We start from the raw sequence: 27,241 nt of genomic DNA, 5'->3' as shown, positions 1-27,241 counted from the left end.
TGTTATGTTACCTGTTCGTTAAAAGAAGAAAATAGTACACTCAAAAGGCTATGCGTCTTTTATTTATAATTAATTATCAATCAGTCCATGACTTGATACGTGTATCTTACCGGCAAGATGTGCATCCAGACTAGCGAGCTGTCTCCAAGCAGCTGCTGGAGAGAAACGCGATGTGTTTGGTAGTTTTTTAGGCAAGGTTGGTCGTAATCTTAATGCGATGCCCAGAGATCCATCTGATCCTTCTCCTTCTGATCCGTCGGATGATAGAGCTGATTCTGACGATACTGTGAGACATTTTATTATATTATTTTGATATTATTATTTTGTATTTTGCGATTAAAACACAATGCAACTTACAATTTCTTTTACAATCTTCTTTGAGTTTTTCGTTGAATTTCTCCATCTCGTCTTCTTCGTGGTATCCTAAAAGCTTCTTTTCTATTAGATGGAAATTACTTAATTCTTCAATTATAGGGCTCCCAAGACCAGGGAAGTCTTTTAAGTGATCTTGTGGCTCAATTTTTTTACTCTCAATCATGCCAAAATAAAACTGCTTAGATGGTGTTGGTCTTTGTCTGAAATATAATAAATCATTATTAATATAACGTCGTAGATGTTACGTTTCGTACAAAAAAAATGCTTTAAGAACTAAGCGAATACTAGTACACTAGTATTAGACAATTAAAAGTACAGTTATACGAAAGCGTTTATTAAACCAGCGATAAGAGCTTTAAACGTACTTTTCCTGAACGACAATTTTTGTGTTCTCTCTCTTTCTCGTAGGCGAATGTTCAGGAGTTGATTCCTTTCCTGACGCTTGCCCTCTATCTGGCATTGCGCTCATATTTTCTTTACTTTCAAATTTATATTGACTGACTTCATTGATCTTGTTAACTTTGTTTTGTGGGGTCGCTTTAGGTTTAGCTTCGTTTATTCGACTCAATGGCCTTCTATTGATATTATTAATGGCGGGTTTAGAATCTTGTTTATTAGTTGATGATTTAAGACTAGATTCTTTGACTTTGCTCTGTGTTACCGATTTCGTTGGGTTTGGTTTCTGCGTACTCGTTTTATCATGTTGACTAGTTTTATTTTCGCTTACAGTTAATTTATTTCCTAACTCTTTTCTTATCCTACTGGTCGCCTTCTTTAGTTCTTCTTGAAACTCGTCTTTTTCTTCGTTACCTTTACTTAGTAATGAAGGAAGAGATTTCCTTAAAGGCTGGTTTCTTTGGCCCAACGGGCTTATTTTGTTACTTAATTCTTCGCCTATAGCTTTAATTTTCTTTTCGTGTAAAGCTCTAGGTGATTCATTTTCTCTTTCACTAATAGTAAGTGTTTCATCGAAAGTCTTCTCTCTTCTTAACAAAGGTTGTTCATTACAATCCTTTTTAAATCTTTCAGAATTTCTGAAGTTTCTGTTTAAAAGGGGCGTTTTCCACGCCTCACTTTGTTCATTCGTCTTTGAAGTTTTGGCTCTACATCCGCTTATTCTATCCGTCCTTGTTTTTCTATAATCTTGTTTCGTTTGAAGTAATCGTTCTTCTTTTTTCAGTGAAGTTGTGCTTTGGACCATGTCGTTGTTATCCGTATAACTGAAACCCTGCTCTTTATCTTTAAAAGGTGATTTATACCTTCTTTCAAAGTGGTCGTTAAAGTCTAAAGATTTGAAGTCAGTATACGTATTCTTATATATTGGGATCTTTGAGTCAATGTGGCCATTAAGTTTTTTGGTCTCGTTTCTAGTTCTGAATAATCTAAGTTTTCTCTGTGGTTCGATTTTCGCGTTCCCTGCGCTGGAATCTGGCGAAGAACCTTCTCGATACTATGGAAAGAAAATTAATTTTTTGAATTAAAAAAAAAATCTTTATATGAATCAGACGTCATTATTTCATAATCACAATACTTACATCGTTGCTCGGTGGAGGGGGCGCTCGATATTTTTTACGAAAGTTTTTATTATTATTACACCTAGGTTTCTGTTGTTCTTCTTCTATTCTAAGATCTGGCTCAGATCCGAATCTTTTATTCAAATTATTCGCTAAAAAATACATAAGGTTTAATTATTACGATAAAATGATTAATCAAATTTAAAAGGGTACTTAATACTCACATTCATTTTGCCTAAGGTCGAGATTCGTGTGAGATCGATGTAGAGGATCTCTTTCTCTTGATCTTATGTCATTCTCGCCGGTCCCTCCAGCAGACCTTGATCTGTACACATTCGAATGCTGTAATCAGAAAATACCAACATATTACTAAACCAGTTAACCTTAATAAGGTGTATTTAAAACTATTCTGGACTGGTCCATTTAATTATATTCAAACTCAACCAATGGAAAGAAACACATCACAAACATTCAAGTTTCCGCGATCACTCTTAATATTAAGTTTTCAGTTTTGGTCTTTCTTATTAAAATTATTTTTATTAATATTATTATGTAACATTTTCTAAAATGGAGACACCTCTTTTATTTCTGTTAGTAAAGCAGATTGTTTGTAATATAATTTTTTTGGGTGTCCGTGCATAGTTAAACCGATCCCTTCGCAATTTTTAAAAAATAAGTTTTTTTATTTAAACGTAATCTATGTCATGCCTTGTGACGTTTTCTATTGTACTTATTTGACCTTCCGCAGTAGATCTTACTGTATATTTGTTTGTTTCTTGACCTTAATTTTTAAATTTAATGTAGTCTAAGTTATTACAACAAAATTATGTGATTTTATTAAAATTATATGTTACTGTACATGAGTAATGCGTTTTTTGTTGCACTAAAAATTTTGTTGTTATTCACTGGTGGTAGGGCTTTGTGCAAGCTCGTCTGGGTAGGTACCACCCACTCATCAGATATTCTACCGCAAAACAGCAATACTTGATATTGTTGTGTTCCGGTTTGAAGGGTGAGTGAGCCAGTGTAATTACAGGCACAAGGGACATAAAATCTTAGTTCCCAAGGTTGGTGGCGCATTGGCTATAAGCGATGGTTGACATTTCTTACAATGCCAATGTTTAAGGGCGTTTGGTGACCACTTACCATCAGGTGGCCCATATGCTCGTCCACCTTCCTATTCTATAAAAAAAAAAAAAAATTTATTACAAGTATCTGTATCGAAACTAAGTGTAGGTGAAGTAAGAATGTTGTCCTCCGGACTGATTTCGGCTATGACGGCCAATCTCAAGGGACACTAGCCGACTGTGCAGGACATAATATTATAGTGCACAAGTGTGTACGCAAACACAGGTGCTCTCTCTATTCCCTCACTCTTATACACCGATAGGACGGTAGTAAATAAGAGAAGTAAGAATAGTAAGATGTAAGTAACCATTTATATGGGGTAGCAGTTTGTATGAGCAGAATAGACTGTTAAGCGTGAGAGTGTGTTTAGTTTTTTTTTTTAATTTAATTTAACTGTAATTTACGATTAAATATACATATATTTTAATAATAAATAAAAACTAAAATTTTATATTTAGATATCGTTTCGCTTTACATGTTTTCGAGTTTATCTATAATCAAATAAATAATAATGTACTCAGTAAAAAGACGGCGTGATAAATAAGATAGTTACTTGTATTCGTAGTTTATTTTTAAATATTCATACCACAGTACTAGCCGTAAACATCAATATGCTATCCGGTAATAATTCACATAATATCACACTCGTGATAAAATCAAATCAGAAAATCGACTGTGATGTGCTATTGTGTTACATGTATTATTTAAATGTTATAATTATTATAAAGGTAATGTCACATATCGATAACACTTACTGACATTTCACTCGTGTACTGCGTCGAGTTTCGAGTCTGTCTTATTGAATAGGTCTACACTGTCACGGTAAATGAAATCTCCTTTTAACTAAAAGCATTTCATAGCGGAAAGGGCTGAGAACGACCGTTGAAAGGTTTACGAGCTTATTGTCTAAGAAGCATTGCAAGTTATAAAGTGCGTCTCGAGACATCAGTTACCTTAAAAGCCTCGTAATTATTTTTTACTGTTGTAACTTTTACTATACTTTGTTTAAATTATAATAGTATTTATGAAACAGTTTATAATGTATTATTATGTTTAATCTTTGTTAACAATGGTGTATCAATTAGTGCAACAAAAAACACATTACTCATGTACAGTAAAATATAATTTTAATAAAATCACATAATTTTCTTGTAATAACTTAAACTACATTAATTGTTGTTAGTAGCGATGCTTAAGTGTAATGTATGTGGTTCATCAAAACGAACCAAAAAAAAAACTTCGAAAACATCCCTATTAGTTGCCTTTTTTCCCTATTATCCTATTAGCTTAATAAAATCTATAATATGATATTAATAATTGTATTGTAATCCGAACTACTTATACTCCCAAAGTTAAAAACGATACAACTAATCTGTTAAGTGTAATCTTCGGACTGTTGGTTGATTCCACCGAGAACTGGCTATAAAACAGTAGTTACTCTTATCCACAGATTAAATAATACTAATATATTATATACTAAATTGCACGAGTATCGCAAATACGTAGTTAAGTTTGCTTGACAGTTTAATTACATTAAGGAGGCAAACATTTGCGTTGGCTTTTAAACTTGGTTCGCTCAGATGGATGAAACATGGAATAAGCAAATAATTCGGCATATTTAAGTTATTTGAATGTTATTTCCATGTGTCGATGATGTGTTTGTATGTTTGCAGGCAAATATTTAGTTATCAAAGCGATATCGCCATGCAAACATACAAATGTTCTAAGATAATTGAAGTGCTGAGGTTACTGAAGTAAACAGATAATTGATTCAAAGTGAAGTGAAGTCAAAGTGGTATCGCTTAACGATTTAAAAGTAAAAGTATTTTGATTTGGGGTGATTCGAATACAAATTTATTTATTTACATACATTTTTTGATAATACAATTAATTTGAGTTCAACCCTAACTAAAACATGGTATACAAAAATATTAATCGTATTATAAAATTACGTCAATATTTTTTTAAGATTTGATTATCTTATAAATTTCGTATATTTATAAAAAAATATTTAGAAACAAATTTTTAAGCTTACATTTAAAACAATTTTAGTTTTCAATAATTTAATTTCTTTCGGTAAGTAACTAAAGCCATGAAATAAAATTAACGCATAATTTAGTTTTTATACTAGAAAATAATTTATTTATTTATTTATTTATTTGGTAATCCAACAGTTTTTATACATAAGTTGATATATTGACTATTATATAACATATAATTAAAACCAAAATAGGATTACACGGGTAACTTAAACATATTAATAACTAGAAGACGGTAGTAAAAGTAAAACTGTTTACGGGTGGGAATCCAATATGTGCGTGTATGTGTGTGAGTGTGAGAGTGTGTGTGTGTGTGTGTGTGTGTGTGTGTGTGTGTGTGTTATAATGAATTTTTATCTTTTTTAATTATAGCTTTTTTAAAAGCTAGTTTTGACATGCTGAACAGATCTATTTCTGAGTATTTTGAATTATATGTGTGGACCATGCGATTAAGGACAGAGTTGTGTGCATAATTAGTGTTTAGCTCAAGCGTGTGGAATAGTGCTGTGTGACGTGTGCGGCGATTAGGAACTCTTAAATACAAAACGCTCAATAAATCGTTGCAATCTATATCTCCGGTTATTATTGCATGTAGCATATACATATCGTAATGTCGTCGTCTCGTTTCTAATGTTTCAATATTATATTGTTTACATATATCAACATAATCGTTAAATTCTTTAAAGTCCTTGAAGCAAAGAAATTTTATGAACTTTTTTTGTATTCTCTCCAGTTTTTCTTTGTAAGTTATATAATTCGGAGACCATATACTACAACAGTATTCTAGAATAAAACGTACATAAGTAAAATATAAAATTTTTATGCATTCAATATTATTAAAAGATTGACATATACGTTTAATATAGCCTAATTGCTTATATGCCTTATCAGTAATGAGTTCTATATGCTCTGCCATCAATAATTTAGAGTCTAATTGAATTCCAAGGTCACGCACTGATTTAACTTCTTGTATCGGCTTGTTATCAATATTATAGTTATATTCAATAATTTTATACTTCCTAGAAAATGTTATTTTTACTGTTTTTTTAATATTAATCGTTATTTTATTTTTTTCGTAGTAATATGAAAGATTATCAAGGTCACGTTGCAATTCAATGCAGTCAGATGTGCTACTTATTACTTTATAAACTTTTTTATCATCTGCGAATAGTAAAAAACAAAAACCTCAAACAAAAATAATAATCTATTCTTAGGAAATTGAGAATTGCTTGTTAAAATAAATAATTTTACATATCAGAGTTACTTACCACATGGCCGTGTGGTAATCTGGAGCTCTCTTGCAATAGTGATCCAGGTCTACGTCCACTGATGGTACCACCTGAATGCAAAATGGCTCCATTGTCCGTGCTCCGCAATCGTGGTGACTCCGTTAGTACCGGTAATACCTGAAAAATGTATTCATTTATTTTATTTTAAATATAATAAACATAAACGTATGTGGAAAACAACAAATGATGAGAGGTTTTTCTTTACTCTGGAATTAATGTGTGCACTCACTAGCATCGTAGAGTATGTGCGAGTAAGTAAGTAAGTAACTTAAATTGGTGAAGCTCTAAATGTTATTTAAGTGATTTTTGTCTATCTATTGGAATAGGCACTGTTTAAATTTCCTTGCATCCAAAAGCATGCAAACGCGTGAAGTGCCTGCGCCTAAGCAGGACCAACGCCTCTCTCTTTCTCCGTTTCACGTTGGTTCTGTGTTGCTGTTTACTGCGAGACATGAGAGTGTAATAGTGTTTGTGCACTATCATATGTCCTACAAGACAACAAGACAAGTCGAGATGGCCCAGTGGTAAAAACGCGTGAATCTTAACCGATAAACGTGGGTTCAAACCCGGGCAAGCACCTCTGAATTGTCATGTGCTTAATTTCTGTTTATAATTCATTTCGTGCTTTTCGGTGAAGGAAAACACCGTGAGGAAATCTGCATGTGTCTTATTTCATCGAAATTCTGCCACATGTGTATTCCACCAACCCGTACTGCAGCAGCGTGGTGGAATAAGCTCCAAGCCTTCTCCTCAAACAGGGAGAGAAGGCCTTAGCCCAGCAGTGGGATATTTACAGGCTGTTACTGTTATATGTCCTACGCAAGTGACATCCTTTTAGAAAGACCGCTGTGGCTGAAATAGACAGGTGGGCATCATCTTCACTGTATCCTGACAATGACGTCATAAGAGGCATTCCGTACATAACCAATTCGCTTCCAGCCACATTATTAAGTAACCAAGACAACTATTATACTGATAATATATAAATTTTATAATATAATGATAATATACAAACGCCAACGGGCTGGTTGGCGTGGTTGTATATATTTGCCTTTCACGCCGATTTTTGTGGGTTCGATTCCCATCCAGGACAGACATCTGTGTGCATGAACTTGTCTGTTTGTCCTAAATCTGGGTGTAATTATCTATATAAGTATGTATTTAGAAAAGAAAAGTAGTATATGTAGTATATCAGTTGTCTGGTTTCCATAGCACAAGCTTTGTACAAGCTTAATTTGGGATCAGATGGCCATGTGTGAAAAATGTCCCAGGATATTATTATTATTATTATATTATTATAATATATAAATAACCAAATTGATACTCTGATTATGAACATTACTGAAAATAATAATATTATATAATTTTTTAAATTATAGACATTTATTTCTCATTCTTTATGAGAAATAAATGTCTATAAACCGATTTTTTAAATTATTTATAAGTGTTATTTGACGTTGAAACTGTCATAGCTGCATACAAGTAAGTGTTAAAAGCTTATTATTATGCATACAAATTTATTGGTTTAAAGTTTTCACTTCTTATTGTAATAATAATTTGAAAATCATAAAACTATTGATACTCTCGCAATGGACCCGAAATTTTTCTGGGAATCTAAACGTTTTAGTAAGTTCAGTACCTTCGGTGCGTGTCGCAGTGGCTCATGAGGCAGGGTGTGGGCTCGTCGGACGCGCTGATCCGCGCCCGGCTGGCTGCCTGCCTGGCCCATACTACGCTTCTTCTACGGTTTCATCTGAAAATTAAAATTTCGTTTTTTATTGATATAACAGCCGTGTTGTTTCGATAGAGTAGAGAAGGTTTACTCCTAGTAGGCAAATAATGTTAACCAAAATCACAAATTGAATTAAATAAACGTGACATAATTATGTTATTATTCGTATTCAATTATGAACTAATATAATGTGGACTTTAACAAGACAAGACAGAAGATGGAGTGATTAATACTTAACTATACCAATATGAGGAATGCATAAGTAACTGTCAGTCTGATATGCTTTAATTTGATGAAATTGTGTATGAAGCAAGCTTAAGCCCCGAGGAGGGTAATTTTCTGTACCTAACACCAGCTCCCCTAACACACGGGCGAAGCCGCGGGCGAAAACGAGTCATTGATGAAAATACGTAGGCGATAAATCACCCATCTGATGGTAAGTGGTCACCACCGCTCATAAAGCAGAGCTGTTACTTATAAAGCTAGTGCACCACCAACGATGAGAACTAGTTAAAACATTAGTTCCCATTACATTACACTGGGTCACTCCCCGGAACTCGTTTTCAAACCGGAACACAACAATACTAAATATTGCTGTTTGGCGGTAGAATATCTTTATAAGTAATACCTAATCAGACGGGCTTGCACAAAGCTGTACTACCAAGTGAAGTTGTGTTAAAGCCACTTGGCTATAAAAGTTAAATATTTAATTGGTATTTTAATAGGATTACTATAAAATATCCGTTTAACCGCGCAGACGGATGAATGCTATAAAACATATCGCAGATAATATTAATGATAATAGGACATCATTAAAGATTACAGTGTCCCTTCGAAGAGTCATAATTTATAGAATAAATCTAATATATTATAATTACTTGCTGCTTAACTTTCTCTTCAATTGTTACGCCGTCTAACGAAGTTATAAAACATACAAATTACGTCATATTTTAAAATAGCACTTGTATTACACTACGATAATTAATTATATTATTAGGGGCATGTTAAGATTAAAATACATAGGGATATTTTTAGTGTAAAACAAAAATTGACGTAAATATTAACTAAAACGGAGTTGAATAGAACAAATATGAGACATAGTGTATATATATATGTGCAAGTAGTAATTCAATAAATATTACACCATACATAAAACGCAAAACTAATTAACTTTTTGAAATAAATTGGCACAATAAGGTGATTCCAAAATGCATTAAGCTAAAAACAAAAAAATCCTCTCACGTACATTCTTATTTTAAAACGATTCTACTTTATTGATAGACCGAGGGAGCCCACCCATGATTCCATGTTATCCTACAACCAATAAAATGTTACGTCTTATTTTATTGTCCACTCTAACTGTTATGTTATGTGAAGTTTAATAAAGATATTTTAATAATCTCAGATTTATGAGTGAAAGGGCTCACTAGGCACTAATGAGGTAACATTTTAATGTATTAGAAACTAGTAGGGAATTATGAAATCTTAAAATATGATTTAACTCCTTGTCGACGTAACTGAAATTCTTTAATTTGTAAAGTATGATTAAACACGAAATAACGACGATGCATGCGATGATAAACTAATTAATCAGAAGTAAAAACTCGGTCGTTGTACTAATGTCATTTAATCGTGCCGTATGACAACGTGTACACGCTCCCCGCGTGACCCAACTCGGCAATGCGCAGGTTGTAGTGTCAAGGTCACGTGCGCCTGCGCCGGCGCGCAGTGCATCGTTTGTAAACAAATCGACATTTATATGCGACACACCTATGTTATTTATTGGATAACTACCAACTAGCAGTTAAAAATCATAATGTTTTACAATTATTTTAAGGTCTAACGATTCTACATTTTTTAAATTTATTTTTATTTCTTAACGAGGAATATTTATTTATACTGTTTGAATTGTTTTAAGAGTCGTTGACTACAGGGGTTGTCTTCGTACGGATCGACGGTTGCGCGATTTCAATATATAATTAATATAATTTTCAAAAGTAATATAACAAATCATTTTTAAAGCGATTGTTGCTGTATTTGATAATTCTATATATAAATCACCTTTTTTGTGCTTTTACGTTGCAATAATTCCTAATTTTTTTTTTATAGTTTAGTGTTTATATTTATGAATCTAATATGTAAATTAAACTATCAAATATATATACTCGTAGACATAGTGCCTTACTATCCTAATTAAGCCATTGTGAAACACGTTTTGTTTATATTTTAATTATTGTTGTTTAAGTAGGACGAATGCTTTCATTCAAAGCTAATAACAGCGCCGACAGCTGATTGACACGATAATCGCTGTATTGCAATTGTTTGTCCGTATTCGTATTAAAGTAACGTTCGTTTGAAAAAAATATTACTAAATAGTGTATCAGATGAGCATGTTTTGTTTGAACAGTTATTATAGAGGAATATTTGTTTTGACTATTGGAATATAGTTTACAGAAATAAATAACGTGAATGCGAGATTTTTTCGGCTTTAATAGTGATTTAGTCAAATAACGAATATTCTGCTGATCTGCTTTATATTGATAAAATGAGTCAACATACACATTTTTATCTATTTAAAAAATTAGCTATTTAAGATTACTGTACGCTGAATAGGGTGGCTTGGAGTAGAGAATTATTAAAAGTGAAATAAAAGTAACAATCTATAAATGTCCCAATACTAGGACTTCTCTTTTTTAGAGGAGAAGGCTTGGAGTGTATTCCACATTTGTCGGCTGTAAAAATATATTAAATAAATTCAAAGCTTGTAAGTATTCCACTGCTAAGAAAATATATTGCCTCCCCCTGAGGAGAAGATTTTTGGAGTTCATTCTACGATACCGCTCCAATACGATTAGAGAATATACATAATCTGCCTTTTGTTCAACACATATGTATGTTTTGCAATAAGGTATTAGATAAGAATCGTCTATAAATATAGACAATATACTTTGGAAATAAAAAGAAGTAAAGTTACATTACGGATGTTAAGCTTTTAAATCTCGAATCTAAAACTCTCTAATTTTATCGACTAACACAATGACGTTTCAATTTAATTTCCTGTAAATAATTTTATATTGCTATGGAATAGAATAGCAATATCAAAATTGGTGAAACTGTATCTTAAGACAGTTCTTCAAGTGTCGTTCTATGACGAGTGGCACTATTAGTGCTAATGGCGAATGGCGCATTTGAGTAAAGCGTATGGAGTAAAAGTTTAAATACCCGGACTTAAAGTTGTCAATAGGGTTGCTGAAATGTGCGAAAGACATGAGCATATTTGAAGCCTTACTTTACCTTACCTTACCTTAATTAACATTGCATTGATACTGCAATTATCAATGCAATGTTATTTGTACATCATTATTCTATTTTATTTTATTAACTGGTCACCACCACTTATAGACATTTGCGCTGTAAAATAGATTAACCATTATTTTTTTTACTGGTGGTAGAGCTTTGTGCAAGCCCGTCTGGGTAGGTACCACCCACTCATCAGATATCCTACCGCAAAACAGCAATACTTGATATTGTTGTGTTCCGGTTTGAAGGGTGAGTGAGCCAGTGTAATTACAGGCACAAGGGACATAAAATCTTAGTTCCCAAGGTTGGTGGCGCATTGGATAAGTAAGCGATGGTTGACATTTCTTACAATGCCAATGTCTAAGAGCGTTGGTGACCACTTACCATCAGGTGGCCCATATGCTCGTCCGCCTTCCTATTCTATAAAAAAAAAAAATTAAGTTGGAAATGCGCCACCAACATTGGTAATAGTTACATTGGCTCACTCACCCTTAGAAAAAAACACAACCACACTAAGTATTGCTGCTTGGCGGCAGAATATATGATGAGTGGGTGGTACTTACCCAGTACCCTACCACCAAGTACTAGTCATAATTTAGAGACTAATTTCAGTGCGCTAAACACCTATCTAAAACTATCGAATCGAAATATGTTCTTTGCGTACATTAGATATTTATTACTGAGAAAGAAGGTAAGGTAGATGCTGCTCACTATCAGATATTCTACCACCACACAGCAATAGTTTCTTTTACTGTATTTCAGATTAAAGAATGAGTGATCCAAAATAATTAGAGGTAGAATGGAGATTGACTGGAATGGTTACTTAGTTCATGTCACTGACAGAGACCATATCAGTTTCACCATACGACGTCTGTCTCCTCCTCAAATAAAAACAAAAAATATCAAATACAAAGTAAAAGACCAAAATGTACACCAACAATTTATGAAAAAGGTATTTGCTACCATAGGTGGTCATCGATAAGAGTTTACTACTCTTAACTATATTTGAAAGAAATATAACGCAGTAAATTGCAATACAGAAAACACTAATTGAATATAATGTTAAAATTATGGCACTGAACACAGCGTTTATTTAATTTACAACAGCGTTTTGATTTAGTTTTATGTAAAACCAACACATTCTATTAGCTCGTATAAATTTGATTACATATTTTTATTCAAAATACTTATTTCATTGAGTTTATGGAAATCCATTAATTATTTATCACGTTATGCACATAAATACACTTACAATAAATAACATTGTTTGGTATTGTTGTATGAAAGTAAGCACTTCATTGTTGTAAAATTGAGTAAAGTAAAAAGTAACCGTCTGAAAATGTCCTGCTGCTGTACTGAGGTCTCCTTTTGAGGAAAACGTTTGGAGCTTATTGCACCGCGCTAATCCAATGCCGGTTGGTGGATTGTATTGAATCTGCATGTAGCAGATTCTGACTCGACACATGCAGTTTTGAGCAAACAAATTGTGCTAATGAAAATTCAGTGCTGCAAGGGCTTGCATCTGCAATCTTCGCTTAAAATTTACGTGTTCTAACCACTGTATCATTTTGACTTCTCATAACAGCCAGCGCTTAAACGCTACGAGCTATTTCGTTTTTGAAATTAAAACTACAAAGAGGCAACCCTAACTAATGAAGGCAAAAGTGCATAGCAATGGAGCATTTTCTCTATTCACGGAGAAATGTCTTCGCGTTGCGCCCGCGCACGATGCGAGACACTTTCCTTATATGTATTTAAACGTAGTGATAATGCGTGTCTTAATAACAAGGTTTATTCAATACTTTAAACGATATTTAAAATAAATTTATTTTTATATATTGCCTTATTTTTTGTTTTTGTACATATTTTATTATATTAGCTTCACGGATTTGGGAAAACCATCCAAAGAATTATATACCGGCTTCATGCTAAAAGACGGCGATTAATTCAAGTTAAAAAAGCGATGCAATATTAACATAGCCTTTAGATATTTATAATTAACAATATAATACGGACATATTATTAGAATTTCTTAAATTAATTTACTTTATTCAATGTAACATAATCATTAAATTTAATTTTATTAATAACCAATATATACTACTTTCATGACAACTAGTAAATTGACAGGATTTCATTTTTTACAAATATTATCATACGATATGTTGTATGTTCTTTCCTAGAAGGAGTTTCCGCAAACGTTTGTTTGCGGTTATTATTCTCTCTTGGTAGCGTGCTCTCGTTTGTGATAGCAATTGTGTATAACAACTAAACGATCGTGTCTACTTAATGAAAGTTTAAAAACAATAACGAACATAACATTCGATAATTAATATCAATTACAGGGCACGAAATATTACGACATCGAATCGTAATATTACCGTAATCGGGAATTGAACTGGTGGCGGCAAATTAGTGGAGCTAATTACAAACATAAAGTAAAAGTCGATTAACAACAAAAAACAAGTCAATAACAGCTAATACGAGATTTTTATAATTATGCATGTTGTATTGGTAATCCAGGGATATTATAGTTTTTGTTATTGATAAATTTGTTTATTTAAAAGCCCATCAATAAAGCACACATCGGATCCATTGTTTTCGATGTATCTTGAAATAGGTATATAACAATTTTTGTACAAACTTAAATTACAAGTGATTGATTTTGACAACGAAAATAATAATTAATAAAAATTTACACGTATTACAAAAAAACTTCACTTTATATATGTTACGTTAAGTAAATTATAAAACTTGTTAATAATTGCATAAGTAACTTATAAAATAACCACCAATAGACTGAAATCCTGATTAAAGTCAGGCGACTAATTCGAATTTAATCTGAATCATCATTGGTCGATAGTAGACGAGGACGCATTAGGCGACCAATCAGCATTCAGTATTCAGTCACATTAGGCTTTAGATCATTATTATTTCAGGCACTAGCGTTTAGTCAGACTAATATTATATATATATATATATCTGTGAAAGTAACTTTGTCTTACTCTTCTCTTACCACGACTAAGCCAGCGAAGTTATTATCATAAAGATAGCTGGGGATTGGATATAAATGGGATTTATGGGAAAAAATAATTTTAAACTGACGGGTCGCGAGGAATGTCTTAAGTGCAAAAGAGTTTTAGTTAGTTGGCCCTTATCTCACAAGACACTTAAACAAACGACCGTTCTGATTATTTTTGTTTAATTGTGTGCCAAAAAGTGCCTATGTGCCAAAGATTTCACAATTTTATTAAGCGCTCTTAATGATGAATTATTTAAGAAAACGTCGAATGGGATCCCCTATTAACTAAACGAATATAACTAAAATAGTATTTAGTAAACGAGACGTAGTTCCCAAGTCAAGTAGCACAGCGCAAAGTACCTAAGATGTCAAACAATTATCATAACGCGTGGGCAATAAAAAGAAGCGCACTGAAGTACAGTCAAACCCAAAACTTTATAAGTATTCGTAATTATATTAATTTATAAGTATATATATTTGTATAATTCCCTGTTCAAAAAACAAACCGTGCAAATCATTACATGTGACATCGTGAAACCGTGAATAGAAGGTTTTATTCTTAAGTTTAATTCTTATTCCAGCATGCTGCTCCAATGCAGGTGTACCAGCTGGGTTGATGGATACAAATGTTACAGATTTTCCTGATGCTCATGATGTATTCATTATATTCAAGTATGTAAGGAAAACAAATTTTAAACAAAAATAACGCACATGGAATTTAATCGATGCTTGACTGTGAATCAGGATTCGGTTTACAGTCTCGTATTTAAATGCTTGAACAATCTAGATTCCATTTATTTCAATAATGTAAAGGTTTTTGCTTTATCTTTTTGTCTTTAACAATGTACATACATGGTGACACTTATATAACATGTAAATACTACTTAGGGACACTTAAGATGTCCCACGAGTCACTATAATATGAGATGAAAATCTGTATTTTTTATTACACTTTAATTATAGGCGACCATTTGCCTCGCTGTACTTACAGTCACCGGTTCTCGTCCTATCTCGATCTACATATTTAAATTCGTTTGTAAAAACTAAATACATAATGAAACTTAATATTGCTTTGTTTGTTAATTATTTAAAAAATGTGTTTAGTGATGATAAATAATATGATGGATTTTCATTCATCTTTGTGTAAGCATCTATGACGACATAAATTTCATTACAAAAACGCAAACGTGTGTTATTATTACATAGTATCGCAGTCATGTAATTTTAATTTATTTACATATATAATAATAACATTATGACGGAGCCATATAAGATCAATTTATAGTACAGAATGAAAACCCAAAAACACAGTCAACAAATAATATATATGTATAAATATGTATATTCAATAGTTGAATACTTTTCTTAAGAGTAGGTGAAGTCGCATGCTCTGCTCTGTAAGAACGAAACATGTCAGTCTGGTGCTCTTAATTTCTGTTTATGCGACTCCTGTGGGTCGCTGATGTATTGCCGTCTGCTAAAACAAAATGCTAACTAAAAATAGCTTGGCATTTTTCACGCGACTCAAGATGAGATTAATTTAAATATTTATAGTGTTTCATTTTAAAAAAGAGAACAGGTTTGAGTGTTTTGTTACGAAGATGGCTTTTTTCTGTGAAATTTAACAGATCAGAATGATTAGCAGGCTTTTGTTATTTACAGAAATTCAAACGTCAAGTGAGATTAATTTTGCGAATATTGTACCTAAATAAAAACTACTTAAATTGTTAGTGAGCCTGCAACCATGGGATGTAAGATTTTATATATTTTGTTTCTGTAATTACATTGAATCACACACTACTCCTTTTCTAGAAAAAGAAGAGGAGGCCCCTGGCCCCTAAAATTTTCAGTTTTACTAACTATATTAATATTATCGTCAAAATATTTTCGTTATTTCACCTGCCATATTTTTAACGAAAATGTTATAATTATCGCGCTGTGTGTGTCTGTTTATCAATGATTAGACCGGATTCCGTTTAATGTCAGGCTGTGCATAATTAAAAAGCGTAAAATTTCACTTTCCACGAACTTCATTGTAATACTCATATGAATTTGAATGACGATCTTTTATTGCTATAACTGATTGTTATCGTGAATGAAACATCCTGACCCTGGGTCAAGGAGGAAGGCAGACGAACGCTTTCACTTTTAGTCACGAACTACTATTTTTAAGGATTTATGACACAATAGTCAGAAGTAGGTAAATTTATTCATAAGGATAAAATTATCAACAGTGTTTATAAGTCATATTGTTGTTATAATATTTTTGTTTACTTGGTGCCGTTAATTAACGTAGAACTCCAACGAGGAGAAATAACTCTATACAATAATATTTTTTTTGGAAAACACGTAATGAGATATTAACGTAGCAATAATATATAGATCAGTTAAATTTCTACTAATAATAAATTCACAAACACTGAAATTGTGATAAAACCTACAAATATCGGTAATATCGTTTGCATAATTAACATATTAGTACAAAAAAATGTTTTCAAGAGTAATAAAAGCACTGTCCTTCATAACAAATTCTTTATTCAAGGCCCATTTATCGTTTCATTCGCTACTTTATATACTTCGGATATATCAAACAAAGAAACAAGCCATCGTATATCAATATAAGTTGAAGTGACCTGGCTGTTTGTAGTGTGACATTAACACGATTATAAATCTTCTCTACGTAGTCAGTTAACTGTATAAACTCCATACACACTTCCTACATACTTATAAACCAATTCGATTAAATAAGGGACCAATAACATTAATACGCATCGATCAAATGACACGCTTCGCAACGCAACTTCGAATGCAAAGTTATTACTTGACCCGATGCTGTATTATTGAGCGTAGCACAATTTCCGAGGCATTAGCGGAACAACAGTCAGTTCGTTACAAATAAATGAATTCGCTCCTGCATCGCCGGCGGGCGTCATTAAGATGTTAACAGTTATGCGCCGGCGCACGGACGCGGAAAATTATTCTCTCGGAGCTTCCGCGCGCCATCTTGCGATCATATTGGCATATTGGTCAATGTTTTTGCAAACGTCATGGCTTCTTGGTTTGGGGTGAATAAGAATATTAGAACGTGTCGAATGTTACCTTTTTATTAGATAATAACTCTTTACTCGTAGTTTCTGATCGCTTCAATTCTATCTGAGTGTATTTTATCTACCTATAAATAGCTATGTTATGATTAATATATTATTTTTCTATTTAATAGAAACAATACAATGTCACGTACATACTAAGCGACTCAAAGTTCGCCAAAAAATCGACATAAGTATGACATATACAAAAATTTCCAGTATTTATCTTGGTCTTTCATTTGGTATACTAAAATATAAGGGATACATTATTAATAAAAATAATAAGTGACAATTCACAGCACATCCATTTTCCTTAATATACAAAACAATAATATTCGAAATCATAGCTTCAGCGCTAAATCCGTAAGTAAAAGTCAAGAATCAATCAGCTTTTTTTTTTTTTTATAGAATAGGAAGGCGGACGAGCATATGGGCCACCTGATGGTAAGTGGTCACCAACGCTCTTAGACATTGGCATTGTAAGAAATGTCAACCATCGCTTACATATCCAATGCGCCACCAACCTTGGGAACTAAGATTTTATGTCCCTTGTGCCTGTAATTACACTGGCTCACTCACCCTTCAAACCGGAACACAACAATATCAAGTATTGCTGTTTTGCGGTAGAATATCTGATGAGTGGGTGGTACCTACCCAGACGAGCTTGCACAAAGCCCTACCACCAGTGAAACTTAAAGCGCTAAGTGCTGTATTAGAGGATAGGTAATAACCATTGACTGGTTCTTAGGCGTACTTTATATTTTGACGAAGCTAAGCATTGTTTATTAAGTGATAAACAATGCTTAGCTTTATATAGACGTTTATATAGTATTTTATTCTACTAGTATTGTAGTTACCGGTGGTAGAGCTTTGTGCAAGTTTGTCTAGGTACCACCCACTCATCAGATATTCTACCGCAAAACAGCAGTACTTGGTATTGTTGTGTTCCGGTTTGAAGGGTGAGCCAGTGTAATTACAGGCAGAAGGGACATAACATCTTAGTTTCTAAGGTTGGTGGCGCATTGGTGATATAAGCGATGGTTAAAATTGTTTACAATGCCAATGTCTATGGGCGTTGGTGACCACTTACCATCAGGTGACCCAAATGTTTGTCCGCCTTCCTATCCTATAAAAAAAAGTTAGTAATATATATATATATATATATATATATATATATATATATATATATAACGGATTTTCAAGGACACTGTCATCCATGTCACGTACACGCCGTACGTGCTGGTTAAGATTTATATTCATTATCATCATCATGTCAGCCGGAAAATGTCCACTGCTGGACAAAGGCGCTCCCCAAGGATTTCCAGACTGAGCGATCTTGGGCTACCCGCGTACATCAGCTTTTTATTAATACAATTTCATGTAAGGGTGCACATCGCGTGGTATCAATGTCAAAACGTCATAACTACCGCTCCTAACTCATACCTATTTTAATTATCCATCCTCAATTATCAATTGTCAAATTTCAGAATAATGATCTTCAATGAATCCACTAATTTAATGGCGCTCTGTTATATATAAATGTTATATACCGGAAGTTACGCGCGCAAGTTATTTTTATTGATTCACATAAAGCCACAATCATGCTTACCTCGTGTGGCCTAGATTTTAGCTAGAATTTGCATATAGTTTCGATTTCAATCTAACATAAAAAAGGGTGGGAAAGTCTCATGGCGGCTATCATGCGTGTTCTAAATGCCTACAAGATGGTAACAATACCATCTAACTGATGATCGTCATGTAACTGTAACTTCAACATACATTGAATTAGGAGCAAGACTCTTCCCACAACTGTTAATTATTTATTTTACATTGTGTATATAACGTATGGCCAGAAGCACAGAGAACAGTTCAAGATACTTACAGACTTGGTCGTGGTGCCAAGGTGGTAAAACAAAAGGGTAACTCGCTCAACAAAATGGCCATGGTTTCCCTTGCAAATCCTCAATCAGGTTGTCGAAAAATTGATTGATTTAATTTTTCTTGTAAGCTAAATTTAGATATACAACATTCTGAATCTCGTGTTATTATGAAAAAACACTAAAGTTTTAGGTTTGTCCTATGACAAAAGTTGTAAGAAATAAATAAATACATATTCACGAAGATGGAAGGATGTTACCGCTCGCATGTTGGTCTATATAGCCACTAAAGGCAGTCAAAGACGTACGAGGCCAATTGATTGATATATTGTTTAATATATTATTGTTATTAAAAATGTATCAAAAAATGAAATTGCTTATAATATTTAAGTTTTCCTGAATAAAATAAAAATTCACTGGCAGGTCATTTACCTCTTCTATTACAAATTAATTTACTTCCATAAATTCCTGTTTATATTGATGTGTTTTCGTTTGAAAGGTGATTGAGCAACAGTGGCAGAGCAACTAAATGCGACAATTTAAATTTTCATGGTGTTGCCAGATATGAATATTTCCCATAATAAATTTTTAAAAGAATAAAAATTTTAGTTTGATAAACTGCAGACCAGTTACAGATAACGATATATAATTGTGTCAATACAGCTTAAGGTCTACTTACCATGTTAATTATACTTACTGAAAACTCAGTACTTAGAAAATCAACCTTCTTGAAATGTAGGTGTTTCATACATTGGACCTTCCCAACCATAATATTAAGCAAAATAACACAAACATAATGTTATCTGTGTGAATAATTTTCATAGGAATGAAATACACATTCATTATCGTTCCACGTTGGTTTCCGGCATCGTATCGACGGATCGTAGATGTGATTCCGGCTGAATAGCAGGATAAATAGTTCAAAGTCGGTTAGTCGCCTAAACAGACTACTTACACGCAGACAGCGCACGAATGTTTATTATTTCATTCATTTAACAGATCAACGACAATTATAGTTCAATGAGTTAGCTTACTGACAAACAACAGCGCTTTGTGCTGTTCCGGTTTAAAGATTTTAAGAGACATTACCTACGTCTTCGATCCCATAGTTGGTGACTCATTGACAATATCAAAATGGCTTATATTAGACAATATTTATGGCAATGTGGATTACTTCCAGACATTTTTTTTAAATATTTTAGCCTTTTGTGTAATTGTAAGCCTCTGCTTTATCGTCATATAAAATAGCCAAACGACAAGAATTTTCAAGCTGTATGTTTTTAAAAATAAATAAAATTGTTATATTTACTGCATTAAAATTCAATACTAACTTTACGTTTTTAAGTTGATTTTACGAGCTTTACATACAGTCAGTTGATATATAATTCTAGTGATGAGATGTATAATATTAGTTTCATATGATGATTAAAAATTATGTAAAAAAATATGCATTTATTTTAATTTTTATTATGACTAAGTTTTAATACGTAGCTCATTAGTTCTATATTTGATCTGGACAAATATTTAATAAGTAGACCAGACAACACACACAAACCTTTGAATAAAAACCCTAAATAAGTACAGAATAAATAGCAATAATGAAAAACAGTCAAAAGGTTTCAAAATTATTTTAAACGTCAGTGTTATTAGTTTAACAACATACGTATATTGTATTTCAATAGTCCACAATTACACGAGATACGTATTTATAATATGAATATAATGACGGTCTCTATGCACTGAGTGCTCTGTACAGTCGATGAGCTGAGAAATGTTTAAGAGTCGCCGCAGCGTCTGTGCTCCGCATCGACAACCTGTTCCCAATGGAATGCTTTCCTTGAAGTTTCCTTTAATTATTACTCACATTGTTTATGAATGTGTATAATTTATATATCCGTACTGTTATTTGTGTATCAATCTGTGAAGTTATTCAGATTTAATGTTTCTAAGGAATTTTAAACGTTTAAATAGCTTTCCCTGTCATTTATAGAAGATAATACGATATAATTTGCTATAACAATATTTTTTGTATATACTGCAAATATACGAAGAAGTGGTTGTGAAATGATAACGGAGCTATCCCTGTAAAGCTACGGTCAAGCCTGTGAACCAACTATGTATTTTTGTAGTTAAATCGATTCTAGGTGTGGTCCTGATTATAGTTTCATGTAGGTTAGAATGAAAGAGTTTTTACTGTTATAGGCAGACGGATGGGCATGGGGCACCTGATAGCAAGTGGTATACCATCACCACCGCTCGTACTTACATCGCCACTTTACATCGCTAATATGCCACCAACCTTAAAAACTAAGATGTTATACTTTGCGCCTGTAGCCACTGGCTCACTCACCCTTCAAACCGAAACGCAACCATACTATGTATTGCTGTTTAGCGCTAGAATATCTAATGAGTGGGTGGTGCCTACCGAGATGAGCTTGCACTAAGCTCTAGCCATTATAATATATATTTATAAACTTAAATTATCATGAACTGTAAACATTTCAGCAATTTTAAATAATCATTTAGTTCCCCAACATATTTAACTAAACATAGATCAGTCATTAAATTTTATTCATTAATAAAAATAACCAGTCTATGAATATTTGATACGGAGATTGTGTCTTGATTCGGAAAAAAAAAACACTTTTCTATAGTCTCTCATAGTTCAAGGTGACAATTGGACCCAAAAATTTATGACTCTCAATAAGTTGTTGTATAAATATATTTCATATAAAGGTAAATCCACGCGAACGTGAATTCCGAGATTGTCTTCAAAGAGATCCCATTACGTCAAACGGTCGTCTGCATTTCTGTTACAACCTATTGATCCAGCTATTCATACATTAGCATATTATACCGGTCATCGCCAATCAGAGCGTGTACTAGCACCATTATATAAAATAGTCTGACAATACACGAACATCGTTAAAAACATTATTTTTATAAGGCTATATAAAATTGTAGGTCTGTCATTTCTTGATAAGGAAGTGTTTAACTTGCTACTTGTTATTTGTATAAGTATTTACTTTACTGCCTAGTATGACTAGCTAGCTTATAGGATTTTTTACTTTAGTTATAAATCGGATTTTGGAAGTTTACAATTAGAACTTTTGTCCTTCGAAAATCAAGTAAAGTAGGTACGTAATAGTGTTTTTTAATACTTTTTATATATAAAACCACAAGTCATGTTACAATAAGTGTCTTTTATAAAAAAAATAAGGATTTCCAAAAAGAAACACGAGTTCAAGGTCCGAAGCAAACATCGGCAACTTGTGAAATTTCACACGACCCTGCGGTTTGTGGAACATCATTGGACATCCTTCTCCATGTTTACATTGATGGCCGATAAGTATTATCAAAACAAAAAACAAATTCAAGATAAGGTCGTTCACGACCAGACTTGAGTGAACATATTTATTCAAAATTCTGGTTCAAAAATTCATGATGTACTTAACTTGCGTTATTTCAGAACTTATTTAAATAAATTTAATTTTTTATTTCAATGTCAACAGAGATTGAAAATTTAGTGATAAGCTATCTGGCTGAAAACATAACCTAGAAAAAAAACAAAGGATTAATTATTATATATATATGAATTATATATATGAATTATATGAATTAAACGGTCTGTTTTATGTTGACTGTTCTGTGTTGTGCTTGTTTTTGGTTAAAATAAAATATACTCAATATAAGAGTGTACTCGCAGATGAATACAATTTTAATTTATTGATTAAGTTTTTGATTTTAAAATCTCGTCCATAACAGGAGTGGAAAAAATAAATGTAAAATTTTTAAATACGCCCCGTGACACACTGACACACCATACTAATAACTTTTCTCTTGTTTGTTCAACTTCAAGTTCTCTATTTATTATCAAATATTGGTTCGTGTATCACATACGATAGATTAGTGTCAATATTATGGTATATGACGTTGTAATGGTTTTAAAAGTTTAAACCTCGTACATCTGGACGGACCGTTTCTGCCTTCGAGTCTCATCACTGGCTGTATGCGTTGCTACTTTGGCGAATACATATTTGTTTTTTTTATGACGTTTCTTGCCGTTCCATGAAGTTCTTTCCTTAATCGTCATAATTTGGTATTTATCTAATAGTTAAGTGTTCGTTATCAATATAAATAAAACCGATCCGAACCGATTTTGTTTATTTAAAGAATTTAATGAAATGCAAATCTAATAGAACTAGAAAGGTAGATTCTACCGAGAAGAACTGACAAAAAACTCAACTTACATAGTCAATTAGATACAAATAAATGTATATATACTGCACGAAAAGCAACAAATACTTAATCTTGTAAAATATTGTTGAGTGCTTTATTTACCTCATGCCAATGAGTCGATAAGACGTCAAGGAGAAACAAACATCAATACATTTCATCAATACTAATATTTTAATCGTGAAAGTGAATTTGTTAATATTGCTTTCACGCAACCTTTCAACCAATCATATTTAAGCACACGGACAGACGGATTTGCATTTTTATTAGACAATGAATTCCGTGGGAGGTGTCGCTCAAAAGCTTCTTTATTATACTTTAAAGCAATAGTCCAACGGGTAGAACGCCTTGATCTTAACCGAGGATCGTGGGCAAGCACCAGTTATAATTTAGTTTACGATGAAAGTTATAATATATGAGAAATATCTCTTTATCCGATATAATTTTTATTCTTTGAAAAAGCTAGCTAGGTAAATACTGAATTAGTGAAGTAAAAGTCAAAGATACATCACTAGTCAACACATAAATCTGTTATTATAGACAACGCTAAGCCGTTTAGTAAACTCCAAGGGAAAGAAGACCGGTCCCATTAGCACTGGGCCCGGCCCTGTGACATACAAACTGACCGGTTGATTTTATTATTAATCGCATATTTAAGTTAACATGTAGTAAAAAATATGTAAATTTTTAATGTCATCGTATCTTTAATGAAAATGTTTTTTTGTGTTAATACAATCTATGTAGCTTTGTTTAGTGTAAGTTCAGTTTTTTGAATTTTAAGCTCTTTATGGCGGTTCAGAATATATCAACTCGTTTTCGCACAGCTTTGAGAGACCTTTTGCTAATAATATTAATGCTCTCCAGATCGATTTCAGCAGCCAATCTCAAGAGAGATTACCCAACTACGAAGGACATATTATAGTACACAATTGTGTGCGCAAAGACAGGTCTTATAATCCGATGACGACAATCCGACACGACTAGAAAGAGTTCAGGCGTTGGACTAGCGGCTTTACGGCCTTTCCGAGGTACGGGAGTGTACAGACTTCCAAGCTCCAGACTGTTACTGAAAATTTTCGACAGAAAAACGCACCAACTTTTTATTGACTCCACCTGGGATTGGACCCAGGATCTCAGGCCGGCGGCCTTACATCTAGCCACTAGACAAACGAGACAGCCTTTTGCTAATACTATAATGATTAATTAACCTGTTTTTAAAGATTAATCCAAAGAATATATTTCTATAGCCGAAGGCAAGGTGTGTCATTTCGCTTCCACTATTTTCTAATGCTTTTTACAACCTCCGTTTTATTATTATCAGACGAACTATCATCGGAAGATCATTATTAATTTCCCATTTCATACGATTCTCCGAAGATTCTATTTCCTGTTTTATTGAATAACATACTAAACGCCATATAAGACATAACGAAAGTGGTGAGATGCATTTCACATCCTATTTCCTTTACTAGAAGTCTAATTAAAAGTCGAATGCACGTGTTTTTTGCTCGACTATGACACAAGGAGTGTAATGCGTTCATCCTGTTTTAAATTACTAATTATATCGATAGAAACGAAGTCACTTAGTGCTAGTAACTTGTTAGTATATATCTATTTAATATTGTATTTCTATTTGTTTAGTTATGTTACAAGCTGGTACCGGTAGATGGCGCGGATTAAAAATTTATAATCATTTTAATCCTTTAACATGACGTCTGATGAATGCAACGTGCTTATAAACTTCTTACATTTATATTTTTGGATTTGAGTAGATTTGATGATTACTTTAATGAAAACCCGTATTTATTTAGCCCTTAATTTATAAACATATTATTAAAGGAACATTCAGAAATATTATTTCTCGATAGTGTGAAAGTTAAACTGTACTGTGTGACATACCCTTAATATTAATGATCAGCAAGACAAAGAGCAATCAGTGTTGTATGATAGATTGTCTTTGTTAATAATTACGCTTGTAACATTTGTTTGATGTTTCAACTAATAGTTGTCCTAAATATAGTACATAGCTGACGTAGTCGTCTGCCTCATTGATTCAGTGTTGAGTTTATTAGGTAGCAACGGACAGTCCTGGGTACAAACTGCATTGGACCAATAAAAAGTTATTAAGTTTCCCTGATAAAAAGTTCTAAGTAGTAGATTGTAATTTGGAAGTTGGCAGAGTTTAATCCAGTGCATCTTTAAACAATGATCTTGCGCTTGAACTATTTTCGGTCGTGTCGGATTTGCCATTCAAGCGGACTATGCGAGTGTAATAACGAGTTCTCAGTAATAATTCAGTAATTCAGTAACAGCCTGTTAATGTCCCACTGCTGGGCTAAGGCCTCCTCTCCCTTTTGAGGAGAAGGTTTGGAGCTTATTCCACCACGCTGCTCCAATGCGGGTTGGTAGAATACACATGTGGCAGAATTTCAATGAAATTAGACACATGCAGGTTTCCTCACGATGTTTTCCTTCACCGTCAAGCACGAAATGAATTATAAACACAAATTAAGCACATGAAATTCAGTGGTGCTTGCCCGGGTTTGAACCCACGATCATCGGTTAAGATTCACGCGTTCGAACCACTGGGCCATCTCGGCTTTTCGGCTCAGTAATAATTAACACTCTTTATTTAAGGGAAAGGCAAATTAAAAGGTAAATTAGTAGAACTTAATAAAATTCATTGTCGCATCTACTTTGGCGGCTCGAAGACTTGTTTTCTTTGTAAAAAAAAAACAATTGAAATCTGCATGAGGTACTCTATACTTTATTAAGAATTTTAATTGTTACGAATTTTGTAGTGTTGTAATTTTGTATGTAGCTAAATAAAATACGCTAATTACAAAATATTTTAAAATTTATATTTTACAAAATTAATCAAATGTAAAATTGATTATAGATTTAACTGCTATATAACTTTATATAATAGCGTCGCATATAACTTATGATTCGTTGTATCCAAATAAAGCATTAATGAAAGTCTTAGTTCTATTATCTTTCAAATATTTCTTAAATAATTTAATGAACAAACACGACGTGTATACTGAGATTGAATATTTCTGGGTTAATTTAAAAATTATCGTGTCAGTTTGACCATCAAATATGTCGGACGTACGCCTCAGGTCTGATCACAGTAATTCGGAGATGTTTGCGTGATATCTCCAAATTAGTAGCATGTTTGGGAAAGAATGTTCGTTTGTCACGACCCCTGTGGCGTGTGCCGCTCTTATTACATAATTATTATCAATGATGGTGAATTTGTTGTGCAAGGTTTAAACTAAGTTCAATGTGATATTATGATAATGTAGTAATACTCTTACATTAATATTCAATTTTTTCAATATTCAATTTCGATGAATCATGTACATAAATAAATCTTGACTCTACGTATACAAACATTATTATGACGAAGTAGAATTCGAGTTCTTTTGGACTATTTATATCCTTATATCATCAGGTTTATATAGATGGATATCTGAATTGCAGGCAAGTACGACGATAACTATTTAACCATGTTTTTTTTTTGTGTAACGCACACGCAAAGATTTCTAATTATTTGATTTTTTTGTACCAATCTTAAACGTAAACGTAACAGCCTGTGAATGTCCCACTGCTGGGCTAAAGGCCTCCTCTCCTCTTTTTG

General features: G+C 32.9%; 1 protein-coding gene across 2 annotated transcripts in view; it reads right to left on the bottom strand.

Annotated features, from left to right (window-relative positions):
* Positions 1 to 27,241, bottom strand: part of LOC126771060 (uncharacterized) — a 125,869-nt gene that overhangs the window by 32,909 nt on the left and 65,719 nt on the right. For both annotated transcript variants that reach the window (XM_050490757.1, XM_050490749.1), the window contains exons 4-10: positions 7,985 to 8,098; positions 6,325 to 6,462; positions 2,114 to 2,231; positions 1,911 to 2,041; positions 741 to 1,825; positions 358 to 575; positions 111 to 284 (exon numbers count right to left, since the gene is read on the bottom strand). In XM_050490757.1, coding sequence (XP_050346714.1) covers positions 111 to 284; positions 358 to 575; positions 741 to 1,825; positions 1,911 to 2,041; positions 2,114 to 2,231; positions 6,325 to 6,462; positions 7,985 to 8,074 — 1,954 coding nt within the window. In that variant the 5' untranslated portion in view covers positions 8,075 to 8,098. The remainder of the gene's footprint in view (positions 1 to 110; positions 285 to 357; positions 576 to 740; positions 1,826 to 1,910; positions 2,042 to 2,113; positions 2,232 to 6,324; positions 6,463 to 7,984; positions 8,099 to 27,241) is intronic.

Source organism: Nymphalis io, chromosome 1 (assembly GCF_905147045.1).
Source record: "Nymphalis io chromosome 1, ilAglIoxx1.1, whole genome shotgun sequence".
Classification (NCBI taxonomy): domain Eukaryota; kingdom Metazoa; phylum Arthropoda; class Insecta; order Lepidoptera; family Nymphalidae; genus Nymphalis; species Nymphalis io.
The sequence above is the reverse complement of the archived record's forward strand: the minus strand, read 5'-3'. Positions and strand labels throughout refer to the sequence as shown.